The sequence below is a fragment of the Lontra canadensis genome, unplaced genomic scaffold, assembly GCF_010015895.1.
Source record: "Lontra canadensis isolate GAN:19392208 unplaced genomic scaffold, GSC_riverotter_1.0 scaffold25, whole genome shotgun sequence".
Lineage (NCBI taxonomy): Eukaryota > Metazoa > Chordata > Mammalia > Carnivora > Mustelidae > Lontra > Lontra canadensis.
The window spans coordinates 11,809,288-11,824,813 of NW_022631019.1; the positions used below are offsets into that span (position 1 = coordinate 11,809,288).

The following is a 15,526-nucleotide window of genomic DNA, read 5'->3' on the forward strand; positions in this document are numbered from 1 at the left end:
TGGGGCAGTACAGGCTGGGGGAGGTGGGAGGAGGGTGCAGGGAGAATTGTCTCAAGAGCGCCATTCTCTCCAGACCTACAGGACATGTCCCCCATGGTGCTGAGCTGTGATGGCCCAGACAGGCTCTTCGACAACCACAAGCTGGTCCTGAATGTGCCCTTCTCGGATTCCAAACGAGTGGGGGTCTTCTGTGCTAGGGGTGAGTGGCTTGCTGGGGCTGTTTTCCTCCCTGCTCTGCTTATACTCTGCTTCCCAAACTCTTCTCTTATACACATCCCCCCTCCCCTGCAGCATCTTCTATACCTCCCTCTACCTCTGACCAACGACCACCCCAGCAGCTCACAGCATATTACCTAAGAAAGGGGGTTCAAAAATGAGTCCCATTTTATAGAGGAGGCCACTGAGGCTCAGGGGCAGGAATCCAGGGTCTCTAAGTCATATAACCAAGTGGGGGCGGGGAGCAGGCATTCGGACCTAGGTCTCTCAACTGCCCAAACCCCTTCTCTTTCCACTGTCCACCCCACTCCCTGGTCAGGCAGCACGGGGCAAGCTCTTGAAACACGCCCAGCTCTGTGCAGGCTGGGTGAGGTGGGAGCGGGAACTAGCAAAGCTGAGGCCCAGGCCAGCCCTTGGAACCTGGCTGTTCTGCCAGAGATTTTTTTTTTTTTTTAAAGATTTTATTTATTTATTTAACAGAGATCACAAATAGGCAGAGAGGCAGGCAGAGAGAGAGGAAGGGAAGCAGGCTCCCTGCTGAGCAGAGAGCCTGATGTGGGGCTCCATCCCAGGGCCCTGAGATCATGACCTGAGGCAAAGGCAGAGGCTTTAACCCACTGAGCCACCCAGGCGTCTCAGTGCCAGAGATTTTTATTAATCAAAATCTGTGGCTTAAAAAAAATATACCCATCCTTAACCCTGAGCTGCCTTCACTCATTTTTATAAGTAGCAAGAGGCTTCTCCTGCTCCTTTGTTTCTTCCCCCCTTACCTCCTTCTGTTCAGACTGACCCAAAACTTGTCCTGGCCACCTGAGCCTGGCAGGAGCCAGAACCTTCCTCCTCGTGCACCCATGGTCGAAGTTTAGGCTGAGGGCCCTGCTTTGGAAACGCTTACTGGGACACCGGAACATAAACAAAATCTCAATAAGTGAACCTTTCCCCGCTGTGAATAAGAGCATGCCGGCGTGACCTTTCCCAGACAAGCCTCAGGCGAGGACGGAAGGGGGCAGCGCTGAACCACTACAGGCCAGGGCTTTCAAAAAAAGAAACTGAGGTGAAATTCACATAATAGGAAATTAACCATTTGAAAGTGGACAGATCCCTGGCACTTAGTAGGTCCTTGCTGCTGTATGACCACCACCTCTATCTAGTTGCAAGATTGTTTCCTCACCCCCACATAAAGCCCCATACCCATCAGTGGCTACTCCCCATTCCCCTCTTCCCCCACCGCCAGTCCTAGGCAACCCATAATCTGCTTTCTGGCTTTCTGTCCCTGTGGATTTACCTGGTTCGGATACTTCCCTGCAAATAGAATCATGCAATATGTGGCCTTCTGTGTCTGGCTTCTTTCAGCTTGCATACTATTTGCAGGGTTCATGCACACTGTAGCACGCATCAGCCCCTCATTCCTTCTGATGGGTGAAAAAGGTTCCGTTATATGGACGCACTACCGTTTGTTTATCCATGCATCCATTGATGGACGTTTGAGTATTTTTCACCTCTTATGCCAGCGGCTTTTATCTCTTGATCTGATTTAAAGCTTTACACTGACCTCATGAGATACCGTTGGCCCACTTTTACAGATGAGGAATTGAGGCTCAGAGAGGCTGAGTCACTGAGCCAGGGTCACACAGCTTACGCGTGGCAGGGCTCGAGGGGAGTCCCAGGAGATCTGACACAAAGGTGGCTCTGCCCTGGATCCCTGGCCTCTGGTTTCTTCCTTCCCGTCCTTTGTCCTAGCACTGGCCCCTGCCTCTGGTTTCCCCTAGGCGGGCATTCCCTCGAGCACTACAAGCAGGTACTGGGACCTCAGCGCCTGTCCTACGAAGTTGAGCGGCAGCAGGGAGAGCGGAAAATCAGCTTCTTTGTGGAGGGACTCACCTTCCCTGACGCTGATTTCTTGGGGCTGGTCTCCCTTAGTGTCAGCCTGGTGGACACGGGGGTATGTACAGTGTTGGGGGCTGGTGTGGGGCTTCCTGTTGGGGGCTGAGGGTGTGGGGGAACCTGTTGGGAATCTCCGGGGCTGGGCAGGCTGGGGGGCTGTGGGGGCTTCCTGCAGGGCCCATTTAGTCCTCATTTCCCTCCCAGACCCTGCCTGAGGTGCCCCTCTTCACAGACACCGTGGCCTTCCGCATGGCCCCCTGGATCATGACCCCCAACACCCAGCCCCCCCTGGAGCTGTATGCGTGCAGGTGAGGCCTCACTCCTGCAGGAACCCCACCGTCTCTGGACTGGTAGAGATAGGAACGGAATGCTGGATCCAGTGTTGGGCCCTCACTCAGCGGACAGATGCCTTGAGGTCACCCGTGGGTGCTGGCTGGGCAGGGGAGAGCACGAGGCTGGCTTGGATCGGTCAGCCCCATCTTGTTCTGAGCAGCGAAGGCCCCGGCTGAGGTCACTGGCTCCAGCGTCGGTGTCCCTGCCTCTCCCGTGTCCTACTGGTGGGACAGCTTGGATCCAGTCCGGGCAGCAAGGCTAGGCTCTATTTAGGCAGCTGGTGGTCGCAGGACACCTCGCTCTGGCGTGGACATGCTGCTGGGCCTGCCCAGAACACGGGAGCCCAGCCTCTGGCACCAGCTTTGAGCCCCAACCCAGCCTAGGACCCTAGTCCTTCTGCCGTCTCCCAGAATCCTTGGCAGGCGCCGTGATGGACAGGGGAGCCTTGATTGGCAAGGCCACTCCAGGCCCGTGTGTCAGAGATCAGAGCAGCGGACAGACCTGCCGCGGACTTGGAAACTAAGTCAAAAGGCCGGGAAGGTGTGGAGCAATAGGTTTGCTCTGCACTTGTTCGGAAGGGAATTCTTTCTTTCCATTTGCTCACTAACCCCACCCTGACACCTTTGTGTGGGCTGGAGGAGCGGGAGCGGATGGGGCTGCCTGCCCCTCACTGACACCTTCCCCCAGTCTCCAGGCCTCCTTCTCCATGGCTGCGCCCGCTAGCCTAGGGCCCTGCCTTTGGGCTCCATACACCTGGGCTTGCTCCTGACCATGCAGTTATGATCTGGGGACATTATCCATCTCTGTCTTCTCTAGGGCAGGAATGTGTTTAAACCCCTCTACCCAGGGGCCACATGGGGCCTAGTGCAGATGGGACCAAGGCCCCAGTCAGAGGTCACTATTACGTTCCTCTCTCCCTATGTTTTGCAGTGTGGTAGACTCTCATGGCCCAAATAAGAAATTTCTGGAAGACATGTCAGACCTAGCATTGAAAACCAATTGCAAGCTGATCGTCTGTCCTCAGATTGAAAATAGAAATGACCGCTGGATCCAGGTGGGTGTAGGAGCCTGGGGGAGGGGTGGCCTGGGACGCCTGGGTCCCCGTCCTTTACCCCGACTTTGGGAAATGGGGGCCTCACAGGTTCCTAAGCAGACTTGGTGTCCCGAGAAAAGCCAGGACTCGGTCGGGATGGGGAGCGAGGCACTGACAGCTTAGGGGGACACATTCCCGCTGCCCCATCTTCCCAGTCTCTCCTGTTTCCCCCACATGCTCGGGTCCCAGACAGAGTCCTCTCCCAGTGGCCTCCCAGAGGCCTCACCTGTACCCCTGACCCAGGCACCCCCAGGTCTTAGGAAGCATCTGTGGCTCCGCCTTGGCCCAGGTCTGAGGGGATCACCCCGTTCAGAAAATCACACCTGGGGACACCACCAGGATCTCTTCTTCTGCCCTCCTAGGACGAGATGGAGTTTGGCTACACCGAGGCCCCTCACAAGTCCTTCCCAGTGGTCTTCGACTCTCCCCGAAACAGAGGTCTGAAGCATTTCCCCTATAAGCGGATCCTGGTATGTGGCAAAGGGCTGAGTGGAGGTCCCTTGGGGGGCTCCTCCTATAGGACTTTGCTGGTCCTGGTCCTTGTCCTTTAGGGGGAGCTAAAGGACACAAATGGTGGAGAAATGGGGAGTGGGGGGAGAGATTGGGCCAGAACATGCAAATGACATGCAAACAGCATGCAAATCACCCCGTTCTGGGAAGTGCAGGCCAGTAAAGTCCTCCTGGGGAGCCCTTCTCTCCCATGTGGATGGGAGTCAACAGTGGGGCCAGCCCTGGGGAGACCAAACTGCCTTGTGGGGGAGCGCACCGTTGGCGAGCCCTAATGACGCTAGCTTTTACGAGGTGGGGCCTCTTTTAAGGTAACAAATGTTTTCTGAACCCCTGCTGCAGGCCAGGCCCCATGCTGCCTCTCGTGCCCAGGATGGGGACAGCCCCAGCAACCGTGCACTGCATTCCAGGCACCCGGCCCTCGGGTCACAGGGTCACACCTCAAATCCACAGTTCTGTGTTCAGTCCCTCTTTCCAGAGGCTCAGAGAGGTTAAGTAACTTACCCTAGGCCATGCAGCTAGTGGCACCAAGAGGCCAAACCAGAGGGACTGTCTCTACAGCCCTACCACTAGGCTGAACTGCCTTTGGAGGTGGGCCTGAGCCCTACAGCTCACCATCTCTGCCCGTTTCCCGGCTCCCACACCCCCGCGCAGGGACTGTCCCTCTTTCCAGGTGGGGGCTGGGAGGGGGAAGTCTGGGAGCTCCTGGTCACCTGGGGCAGGAGTTTACCGCAGTCTGGAGGGGCCGGGGCTGGGACCCAGCCCCAGCACAGGCAACGGTGAGCCCCACAGGGTGAGTTCTGCATCAACCAAGGGCCTGCCCCCAAGCCTGGGCCTGACCCTGCCGGGGCGTTCCCCACTCATCTCTGTCCCCGTCTTTACTCTGTCCTCCCTTCCACTTGCTCTGCGTCTAATTTGCTGTTCTTTTCCTAGCTGGAAATGGAAGCAAGATTTTCCAACCCTCTCTCTTCCTGATATGTGTGTTCGGAGCTACAGCCGCTCCTAGCTGCAGCCTCATGAGCACCCAAGTTCTGGTGGGCTGCATGCTTATTACCTTACACTTCAAAACATTGTCTAGTTTCCACTTGGATTTCTTCTTTGACCTAAGGATTCTTCAGAAGGGTATTGCCTGATTTCCCAACATTTGGGGATTTTTGTCGTTATTGTCCTGTTGCAGACTTGGACTTTAATTGCACACCTCCACCCCCCAACCCAAGAGTTGTCACTTCCTGTCCTAACTGACCCCTCCTTCTGGGGTGGGGGGACTTGCTGGTCCTCCCCTAGGGTCCCGACTTCGGATATGTAACCCGGGAGATCCTGTTCGCTGGCGCCTCCAGCCTTGACTCCTTCGGCAACCTGGACGTCAGCCCCCCCGTGACAGTGGGCGGCAAGGAATATCCCCTGGGCCGGATCCTCATCGGCAGCAGCTTCCCCAAGTGAGAGGCTGGGCGGGAGGCGGGAGGGCGTGGGGACCCCCACAGCACGCACACTCCAGCTCCCTCACCCCAAACATGGGTCCCCAGTCTGAGAAGTGGTCTTTATTCCTGTGTGCGGTCCTGGAGTCAAAGACTCGGAATCCTAGAATCTTCTATTTAAAAGCTCATTTCTCGTTGGAGAAAACTCACGAACTAGCGACCCACGGTCTTTGGGCCTGCCAAGTATTTAATGAGCTTCATTAGTCACCAACTTGTATATATAGGGGGAGTTGCCAGATTTCCAGCTTCTTTTGAAAAACGGAAATTGTTGGAGAGGTGATGCGCCATCTGGCCCAGAGGCGGGAGATGGACCTGGTAACCTCTCCCAGAAGGTCAAAATAGCTATTGTTCTAGCAACAGCTTAAAGGGCCCAGGGGTCACCAAGGTGGTTGCCGATGAACAAGTGGCTGGCCAGGACACCAGAGTGGCAGAGGTGACCTGGTGAGTCCCACCCTGGACAGCTGTCATCAGGTGGGAAATAAGGTTTATAGGGGTTAGTGCTGAGACAGGTGACAGTGTCTGCTAAATTCTGCTGACCGAAGAATGGGGTGTGCTGTCCAGGGATCCTGGTGGGGTCCTTGGCTTCCTGCCTGGACATTAAGCCCACCACAGGCACCAGAGGCCACCTTCTCCTTTGTGTGTATGGGTGGCCTGGAAACCCAGTGAAAACCCCAGGGCCTGACTGACACCTAGAGCAGGCAGGCAGTCACAGGAAGGCCACCCAGCCTCAGGTGGTAACCCTGGCAGTCTCAGGGCTATGGATCTGGTGAGGCGAGGTTTCCTGGCACTAACCCCAAGCACGTAGCCGGGTGCCCAAGCTGGGTGCCTGGGGCTGAGGTTGGCTAGCGGGAGGAGTGCTCACCTCGCTGGTGACTCATGCTCAGACACTACTCTGGGACCGGATCCCGCCCACAGCCCTGGAGGCGGAAGGACCATGAAGCCTCCAGGTAGTCCTCCTGGGCTTCAGGGAGGGAGCCAGGAGGAAGGAGCACAGGCTTTGGAGCACAGATGGGCTTGGGTTCGAGTCCTACCTCTGCCATATAATAGTCACACGTTTTGGGGTATACCACCTAAGCAGCACTTACTGTAGTGCCTGACGCATAGTAGGTGCTCAGTTAACTCATTTGAAGCTATTTATTTCAGGCCTACTATGTGCCAGGCATGGCTGATACTAGGGATTTATCAGTGTGCAACAGATACATTAGGAAATGAACAAATTATTTTCTACTCCATGCCTTAGTTCCCTGTCTGTGAGATGGGTCTATTAAAAATCTCTATGCTAGCTGTATCATCAGCACTAGTGGGGATAAAGAATTCATGTTAACTGTCTTCTGGATGTTTCAGTATTGTTTAGCTGGGTCCCCAGCAGTGGGTCTGCTATGAAGCAGGTTGGAACTCATTGGACAAAACTTATTAATCAACTACTATGTGCCATGAACATAATGATTTACCCATTACCTCATTTAATTCTTAGAACAGCCCTATGAGGTTGGGATGATTATTATCCCCATTTCACAGATGATGAAGCTGAGGCTCAGAAAGGGGAACGGAATGCACTCATTCATGCATTCGTTTGCTGATTCCATAAATATTTATTGAAACTTCCCATTTGCCAGGTCTGTGGCCCTGAATAAAAGAAATGTTTTGGAAGCTCCCAGGCTCAGAGCAAGGACTGGGGATAGGAAGGTGAGGATCCCCAGTGCAGCTGAGACCCAGTCCACTGACCATTGTGTAGATAACCAGAAACAAGCTCCTTGGTAAACAGAAGGGGTCCCTAAGACTCAGAGAGGGACACCTACTGCCTAGGATCACACAGTAAGTTAGCAGTATGGATAGAATCCAGATCTCCTCCTTGGGCCCCAGACTAAAATTCAACACTCAGGCTGCTGTCCTATGTTCCTGTCTTCACTTCTTTTGGACCTCAGTAGTGAACAGACAGCCAGCCTACATTCATTCTAGCAGGGAGAATGTTAGGTAAAGTGCACCCTGCAGAGAAACTGACATTTAAACAAAGCCCTGGAGGAAAGATGTGGGTATTTGGGAGGAAAACGTGTGAGGGAGTGGAAATGGTCAGTGCAAAGGCCCTGAGGCAGGAGTGTGTCGGAGACATTAGAGGAACAGCAAGGAGACCTATGAGCTGGAGCTGAGTGAGCAAGGAGGGGCTCCATTGGGGATGAGGTCAGAGAGCTTAGCCGGGCAGAGTTCAGATCATGACTGCGCGTTATTTGTACGTACAGCATAGGGGAATCGTGGACAGTAAGCAAGATACTTAGGGGGCGTCTGGTGGCTCAGTGGGTTAAAGCCTCTGCCTTCGGCTCAGGTCATGGTCCCGGGATCCTGGGATCGAGCCCCACATCGGGCTCTCTGCTTGACAGGGAGCCTGCTTCCCTCTCTCTCTCTGCCTGCCTCTCTGCCTACTTGTGATCTCTGTCTGTCAAATAAATAAATAAAAAAAATCATTTTTTTTAAAAAGCAAGATACTTAGTACTAGGAGCCTCAAGCAGGCACACACTAGGTGCTCAGTAAGTGTCCTGTCCATTCTCTGGTTTCTCCACCTCTGAGCGGTGTATTTAAAATCATCTTTGAGCAATTCTGCCCCCTGGTGGTGGCTTTGATGTGACAGGCAGAGCAGTTCTGACACTCCCCAGGCTGGCTTGGGCTGACGAAGAACCTTCTTCATTCCTGACACTTTCTGCTCAGGAGCAGGTTCCAGAGTCTCGCTTGTCTCCATTATCTTACTGTGTTTAGGAAGTCTTTTAAATCACCAGCACCATCTTAAAATAACAGAAATACAAGAAAATATTTTCCACAATCTTATCCCCCAGATCAAATCAGTGTTGTCATTTGTCACTGCTTGTCGAGTCTATGACATATTTGAGTGATAGAGACCATGGACTATTACACAGTTGTTCAAAAGCATATCATTTACAAACAGTTTTTAGTTTTTGAGCATCTAGTACATAAGAGGTGCTAGGACCCCAGAAGTGAATGTGGACAAAATTCCATCCCTCCTGGAGCTTATGTTCCGGTGGGATGCCAGGCAATACATGAGATAGAAAGTACACCAAATAGTGCCAAAGAAAAATAAATCTGGAAGGGGATTGAGGGACTGTTTTAATTTTCAAAGTCCTCATAGAGAAAGAAGATGACATTTGAGTTAAATCTGAAGATGGAAGCGAGCCATGGGGAGAGGGGAGGTGGGCAGTAATTCCTGGTACAGAGAACAGCATGTGCAAAGGTCCTGAGACAGGACTGTACCTGTACCTGGTATGTTCAAGGGGCAGCAAGAGGCCAGCTCGGCCAGAACTGAGCAGATGAAGAGGAAAGTGGAAGGCGGGAAGTTGTCGGGATTGGTAGGGGCTGTGCAGGTCATGGTGAGGACTTTGCATGTAAAACGAGGGAGACGGGTGGTGGGAGGATTTTGTCTGGAGGACGGAGGGAGCCTCCGTTTGGTTAGACTGCAAGGGAGCAAGGGTGAAAGCAGAGAGACCAGGGAAAGAAGCAAGCCACTAGGATTCTTTTTCTCTTTCTTCCTTTCTTCTTTCTGCCCTCCCTCACTTCCTCTCTCTCTCTCTCTCTCTTTCTTTCTTTTTTAAGATTTTATTTATTTGAGAGAGAGAGTAGGAGAGGGGGCAAAGTGAGAAGCAGACCTCCCTCTGAGCAGGGGGAGTCCCATCCCAGGACTCCTGGATCATGACCTGAGCTGAAGGCAGAGGTTTAACCCACTGAGTAGCCCAGGAGCCCCTGCCACTAGAATTATTTAGATGAGGGAGGTGTGTGGGCCAGATGGTGGCAGAAGAGGAGAGGGGAGGGCTGGATTGTGTTCTGCTTAAGGTACAAGCACCAGATTCGATGTAGGCTGGGGAGCTTGTCCATGATAGGTCCTTAAGCCAGGCAAGCAAAGCCATATTAAAAAACATTAATATATTAAAACATATAACATATTAAAAAATGTCTCTCTCTATATATATACGTGCGTTTGCACATGGTTACCTGTGCTAGGGAAAGGTGGAGAGAGCCCAGAGTATATCAGACATGGCTCTGACTTTGGACAAGTCCTCCCCTTGACCTTGCTAGGCCTCAGCTGCCCCATCTGTGAAATGGGGACATGGCCATGCTGGAGGCAGTGTGGAAACCCCCCCAGGCCCAGGCGGCTTTTGGTAATGTCTCCTCCCACAGCCCTGGGACTCCAGCTCCCAAGACCTGCTCCCTGGTTTGGGCCACCTCAGCCCCTCCCTCTCCTAGTAAAGGGTGGTGTGAAACTGCCCAGAGCTCATTTCAGGAACTGCTAGACAGTCCGTGTTGAGCACAAGGTGACCAGGGCAGTGGTTCTCTGGCACGTGAATCAGCTGAGGGGCTTGTTGGAGTGCAGATCCCACATCCTTGGATGCGCCACGTTCTTCAAGACTCTGAGATGTGGAGGAGGTCAGGGCCTAAGAACTCTCTGTTGAAACAAGCAGCTGCCCCCACCAGAGTCTGACTCCCAGGTGGTCCAGACCTCATGCTTCGGGAAACACTGGGCCGAGGGAGGGACTGGCCAACTCCTGGTCATCTTTGGAACCTGAGGCTGGGCACCTTAGGTAAAGAGTCAACCTCTCTGAGCCGTGGGATGTGAGGTCAGGGTCTTTAGTTCCCTTGGGCAGGTGGAGCTCTCTTGTTTGGCTCTTTTTAGGGGGAGGGGCTGGCAGGGCCTTCCTGGCCTTGGGGAGGATGCTTTGTGTATGGGAGGGCTGGAGTCTCTGGGATGATGGTCAGGATGGACAGTGAGTTCTGGGGAGCCCCTGGGAGCTGGAGCCAGGAAGTGGGGACGAAAGGAGCCCGTTCAGAGGGACATTATGAGGCCTGGACAGGGGTGGGAGGCTCAGAGAGTGCCTGCAGGGAGCCAGCGGATGGTAGGCATGAAATGACCCCACTCTTTCCCTCCTGGGCCAGGTCCGGTGGGAGGCGGATGGCCAAGGTGGTCCGGGACTTCCTGCAGGCCCAGCAGGTGCAGGCACCCGTGGAGCTCTACTCTGATTGGCTCTCCGTGGGCCACGTGGATGAGTTCCTGAGCTTTGTGCCCACCTCTGACCGAAAGGTACATCCCTCTCTCCTCCTGCCTGAGCCACCCCCTCCCCCTCCCCAACCTGATGGGAAAGGATAGGGCAAAGCTGCCTGGAACCAGCTCACTGCCTATGTCCATAGGGAGCTCAGAGTCAGGGCACCTTGGGAACAAGATGATGTTCATCTGGGGGGCTTCCTGGAGGAGGTCAAGCTCAGATCAGGAGGGTGCTGGTTAGCTCCACCACTCATACACTCATTCTCACACTTGTTGGGTATTTGCTCTGATCCAGACCTCTCAGTCTAAACCCAGAGATGACACTGATAATGATAACTGGTAACATTTAGTGAGCACCTATGATGTGCGTGTGTTTTAAGTCATCTAATCTTCCAGCAATTCCATAAGGTGGGTAGTATTATCATTGTCCCCATTTTATGGATGGGAAAACTGAGGTTCAGAAGGGCAATTACTGGTAGGGTAAGATTCAAACCTAGACAGAGGACTCGGGACCAGCCTCTTAACCACTCAGTTCCACTGCCTTGCAGAGAGGGCCCCTTGCTCAGAGAGCGAGCAGCCTGGGAGCGGAGGCTGACCAGTGGCCAGTGGCTGAGTTCCCTGGTTGACAAGGGCATCCAGGCAGAGAATGTCTTAGACAAAGGCTTGGGGGTGCGAACCAGCTTGGAGGATTAGGGGACTTGCTGAGAGTTCTTTGTGGCTGGTAGGTGGCACCCCTGCATGGTCTGGCCTCTGAATTCAGGCCCTTCCTGAGTTTGGGGTCTCCTGTACCTAGGGGGACCCCATCCACTGAGACATTCTTCCTCCCTCTGTGCTAGGGTTTCCGGCTGCTCCTGGCGAGCCCTAGCGCTTGCCTCAGACTGTTCCAAGAGAAGGAAGAGGAGGGGTATGGGGATGCCGCCCAGTTTGATGGTGAGTGCCAATGGCCCAGTCCCCCTGCGGGGATCCTGCCCTCTCACTGCCAGCCCTGGGCACCGGGGATGCCTTTCGTGGCTATGCCTTTGCCTTGCTCCGATCCCTCCGCTTAGAGCTGGACATCACTAATTCTTCTGACACCCTCCCCTGGGAGCAGGGCTGTCAGTCCTCCCTTTATTGGGCCGAGGCAGGGAAGCCAAGAGGCCAGTGAACTGTCCCAGGCACACACAGGGGGTGACCTCCGTAGTAAGAGTGGGTGGCTCCTGGCCACACCCCAGGAGAGGAAAGCCACCGGAAACAATGTGCACACTGCTGATCTTGCATCCTTTCCCTTATCCCTTTCCTGGGAGGGGTGCCTGGCTCAGGGCTATTCCCAGGATGAGGCAGGGCTTTGGGGCTCGCTCAAGAGTGGGGGAGTGGGGGAGAAGCCAGGTGCATGGTCAGGGCCACTCTGTAGGCCTGCCTCTGGGAGTTGACAGACTGTCCAAGGATCTGGCTGGGCCCCCTTGAGCACCTCCCCCTTCCCACCATGGATCTCAGTGTTCCCACCTGAGAAATGGAGCACAGGAAGGGGTGTGGCAGAGCTTCAGGACCTAGGTTCAAATCCTGGGCTGGGAGATCAAGCTTGTGTTCCAAACCGCTCAGTGCCTCATTTTCCTCTGCTCTGAGTTGGGGGTGATAATTAACCCCTCTAGCATTGTTTTAAAGATTAGTCATAAATTTAGGAGGGTGCCAGAGCATGGTGGGTGTTCAGTAATGGTAGCTGCACCTTAATGACACAGCACTGAGCCAGGAGTCTCTTCCCCAGGAGCCTGTGCTCCATCCCCGGGAAGCACTTGCAGCCAGAGCCTGGGCCCTGCAAGGTCTCCTGGGTCTGACATTCTCTGTCCTGGCTTTAGCCCCTGGCCCTGAGGTAGGAGAAAAATCCTGGCCTGGATTTTACAGCCCCAGGCCCGAGATGGCTCTGGGCAGTCTGCCCTGAACCCCCGTCCTGCCTTCTTTCTCTCAGGGTTAAGTCACCAGGTGAATAGAAGCATTAATGAGATGCTGGCCGACCGTCGTCTCAGGAGCGACAGTCTCTATGTACAGGTGAGGGTTCTTGGGGGTCCCCCAGTTCCCAGGAGAAGCAGCCCCAGGAATTGCTGGGCTGGGGATTAGGGGCTCAGCCCAGGAGCCTCTGACTGTCCTGAGGGCTGCCAAAACCTGTGGGTAAGGTAGGACCTCTGCAGTGGGAAACCCAGGGTCTGATGGAGGAGACATAGCAGTCCCTCAGGGAGCTTCCAGTCTGATGAGGGAGATCTAGCTCTGCTCTGAGGAAATGAGATTCCAGGTTCTGGGGAGCGGAGTGAGAGGAGAGAAATGTGGAGAAATGGGGCCCCGTGGGGGTGAGGGGTGGGGCAGGTGGGAGTCAAAGGGACAATGGGTGAGGGTGGGAAGAGGTCTCTGGGAGGGGCGGGGCTAATGCCAGCCAAGTGCAAGGTGCAGGACCTCGTGGCAGCTGTGCTCAGTAAATGGAGGAGGCCCTTCCCTTCTCCTGAGTGGAGCCTGGCACTCTCTCCCTCACTGCTGAGATGCACAGGGGTACACCTCACGCTGCACCTGGGGCAGTGTGGTGTAGTGGCAGGCACTTTCGGAACCAAAACTGCCTGGGTCCAAATCCCAGCTCTGCTGCGTCCTAGCTCTGTGCCCTTGGGCAGGTCCCTGAAGCCTCAGTTTCTCTATCTGGGAGTGGCAGGGGCCCATAGCTGTTGGGAGGCTTGGAGGAGTGAAGGGGTGCCCAGCGCCGTGCGCTGGGCCTGACACGCAGTTGGCATTCAGCAAGCGTTAGAGCCTCCCCGGCTCCCTGGGTGCCCGCTGCCTCTCCCCCTGCCCCCAGAAATGCATCGACTGGAACCGGGAGGTGCTGAAGCGGGAGCTGGGTCTGACTGAGCGGGACATCATCGACATCCCCCAGCTCTTCTCCCTGAAGGGCTCCTATGCAGAAGCCTTCTTCCCTGACATGGTGAGAGCGCAGAAGGTCATTGCCTTTCCCTGGGGCCCGACAGGGCCCAGAGGGGTGTCATTTGGGGTTCCAGAGGAGAAGCACTTCCTGTCATCTGAGGGCCGCTGGGCAGAGACTGGGGCGGGTGGGCGGCTTGTGGACCTCTCCTGCATATGTTTGCTTTTTGTGCAAAGCATCTCCATCGGTGGCTGTCAACCAGGGCAAATTTGCCCCTCAAGGTCATTTTCTCATTGCTACGGGGATGGGGGAGCTATGGGCATCTCGTAGATGCGGGCCGGGGTGCTGTTGAACCTCCTTCCGTGCACAGGCCAGCCCTGAGCGAAGGGCGTTTTTTTTCTCCCAAGTGGAAAAAGGAAGCATCTTTTGGTTCCAGCGTTTCAGGCGTCCTTTCCTGGGCCTCAGCTGCTGGCTCTGCCCTGCACCGTGGCCCCCTACAGGCTGCTCCCCAGTGCAGCTCCCCAGGCCAGCAGGCGGGCCCAAGGTGGCTGCCTCCCCGCTGTCATTAAGTCAGCAGCTGACAAGCAGATGCCCAGGTGTGATCTCACCGGTGTGGCCTCTGGGAGGGGCCCGGTGATGCTATCAGCACAGCACTAGCTACCCCATTAACACCTTGGGAAAGGATGTCAGGGTGTTGGCAGCTTGGGCTCCCGGCACAGGAGACCCTCCTTCTTCAGCCCGGGGCCTTTCGCTCTAGTCCCTGTCACTGGACAAGCCAAGGGGTGGGAGTGAATCCCGAGGGCCTGCCTGGAGGCACGTATGTGGGGCGGGGCTTCCTTGCCCGATGTGTTCTCCTACATCCTCACTGTGAGGTCCTAGCAGAGACTTCTAAGGCAGGGCTTCATGACCTTGGCTCTCCTGATGTTTGGGCCCAAATTCTTTGTTGTGGGGGCTGTTCTGTGCCTCATGGGATTGCTGCAGCGTCCCTGTCCCCTGCCCATGAGATGCCAGTAAGTAGCACTCCCCTTGCTGTGACAACCGGAATGTCCTGGGGGCAAAATCACCCTGGTTGAGAACTAAGGCAGTGTTGTGTGTTAGAACTTTCTCAGGTAATGGAAATGTTCTGTGTCTACACAACACAACATGGGAGCCACCAAGCCACTGAGCACTTAAAATGTGGCTAGTGTGGCTGAGGAATGAAATTTATGCTTTAATTAATTTCCAACAGCTGCTTGTGGCTGCATGTGGCTGCCATATTGGTCAGGGAGACACTAAGGGACACCCAGGTTCTGGTTCTGGCTGAGGTTAGGGGAGAGCCTGGGACACAGCCCATGACCTTGGCCAGCCCTCTTTTGGGAGCCCTCGCCCCAACACACACCCCTCTGTGAGAATCCCTAAACTTCGGTCCAGACCCTACTAAACGATCCCAGTATGTCCACACCGGAAGAGCCCCATAGGGAATGCTCACTGAACCCCCTCATGTGTCGGATGGGGACACGGGCCCTCCGAGCTGAATGGTTGACTTACCTAAGGTCACCCAGCAAGCGAGGAGCCTTCAGTCTCCTGAATTCTCATCTCCTCTCCAGGCCCTTTGTCCCTTTACTTGCCCCACTTCCACCTGGCATATTCTGGCCCGTTCGTGGGCAATGGGGTAGCTCAGGGCCAAGGCCATGGGATGGACCCCAGAGGACCGTCCAGCTTCATACTATTCCCAGCTGCGGATGGCCCTGCAGGGTAGACTTGAGGCCAAGGGGCCACGGCAGGGAAAATGTGAGAGCGCGGAGCCTGGGGTGGTCCATCCCATGCTGAGATGACCCATCACGAGCCTCTGGACAGCAGGTCCCCAAAGAGTCCCCTTGGAACACCAAGGGCAGCTCCTCTGGCCATCAGTATGGGGCCGAGGTTTTCTCTGAGACCTTTCCATACCCTGTCCTAGGAAAGCTTCCCTTCCCCAGGGTTAGGGCCCTCAGCCAGGGAAGCGGAAGTGCCCCTGGAGACTGAGAAGCCCCCAGGGGCTCTAGCCCCTTGCCCCAACTCTTCGGCCCCCCAGCCAGCCACAGTGCTACCAACTCTGGCAGAAGATAAAGAGCATGAGTTTGGGCGTGAGT

General features: G+C 55.1%; 1 protein-coding gene across 1 annotated transcript in view; it reads left to right on the plus strand.

Moving 5' to 3' along the window:
- Nucleotides 1–15,526, plus strand: part of PADI1 (peptidyl arginine deiminase 1) — a 39,450-nt gene that overhangs the window by 22,817 nt on the left and 1,107 nt on the right. The window contains exons 6-15 of the mRNA XM_032863560.1: nt 74–199; nt 1,986–2,158; nt 2,305–2,408; nt 3,364–3,487; nt 3,889–3,996; nt 5,318–5,469; nt 10,441–10,585; nt 11,383–11,476; nt 12,489–12,568; nt 13,356–13,481. Of these exons, the coding sequence (XP_032719451.1) occupies nt 74–199; nt 1,986–2,158; nt 2,305–2,408; nt 3,364–3,487; nt 3,889–3,996; nt 5,318–5,469; nt 10,441–10,585; nt 11,383–11,476; nt 12,489–12,568; nt 13,356–13,481 (1,232 nt within the window). The remainder of the gene's footprint in view (nt 1–73; nt 200–1,985; nt 2,159–2,304; nt 2,409–3,363; nt 3,488–3,888; nt 3,997–5,317; nt 5,470–10,440; nt 10,586–11,382; nt 11,477–12,488; nt 12,569–13,355; nt 13,482–15,526) is intronic.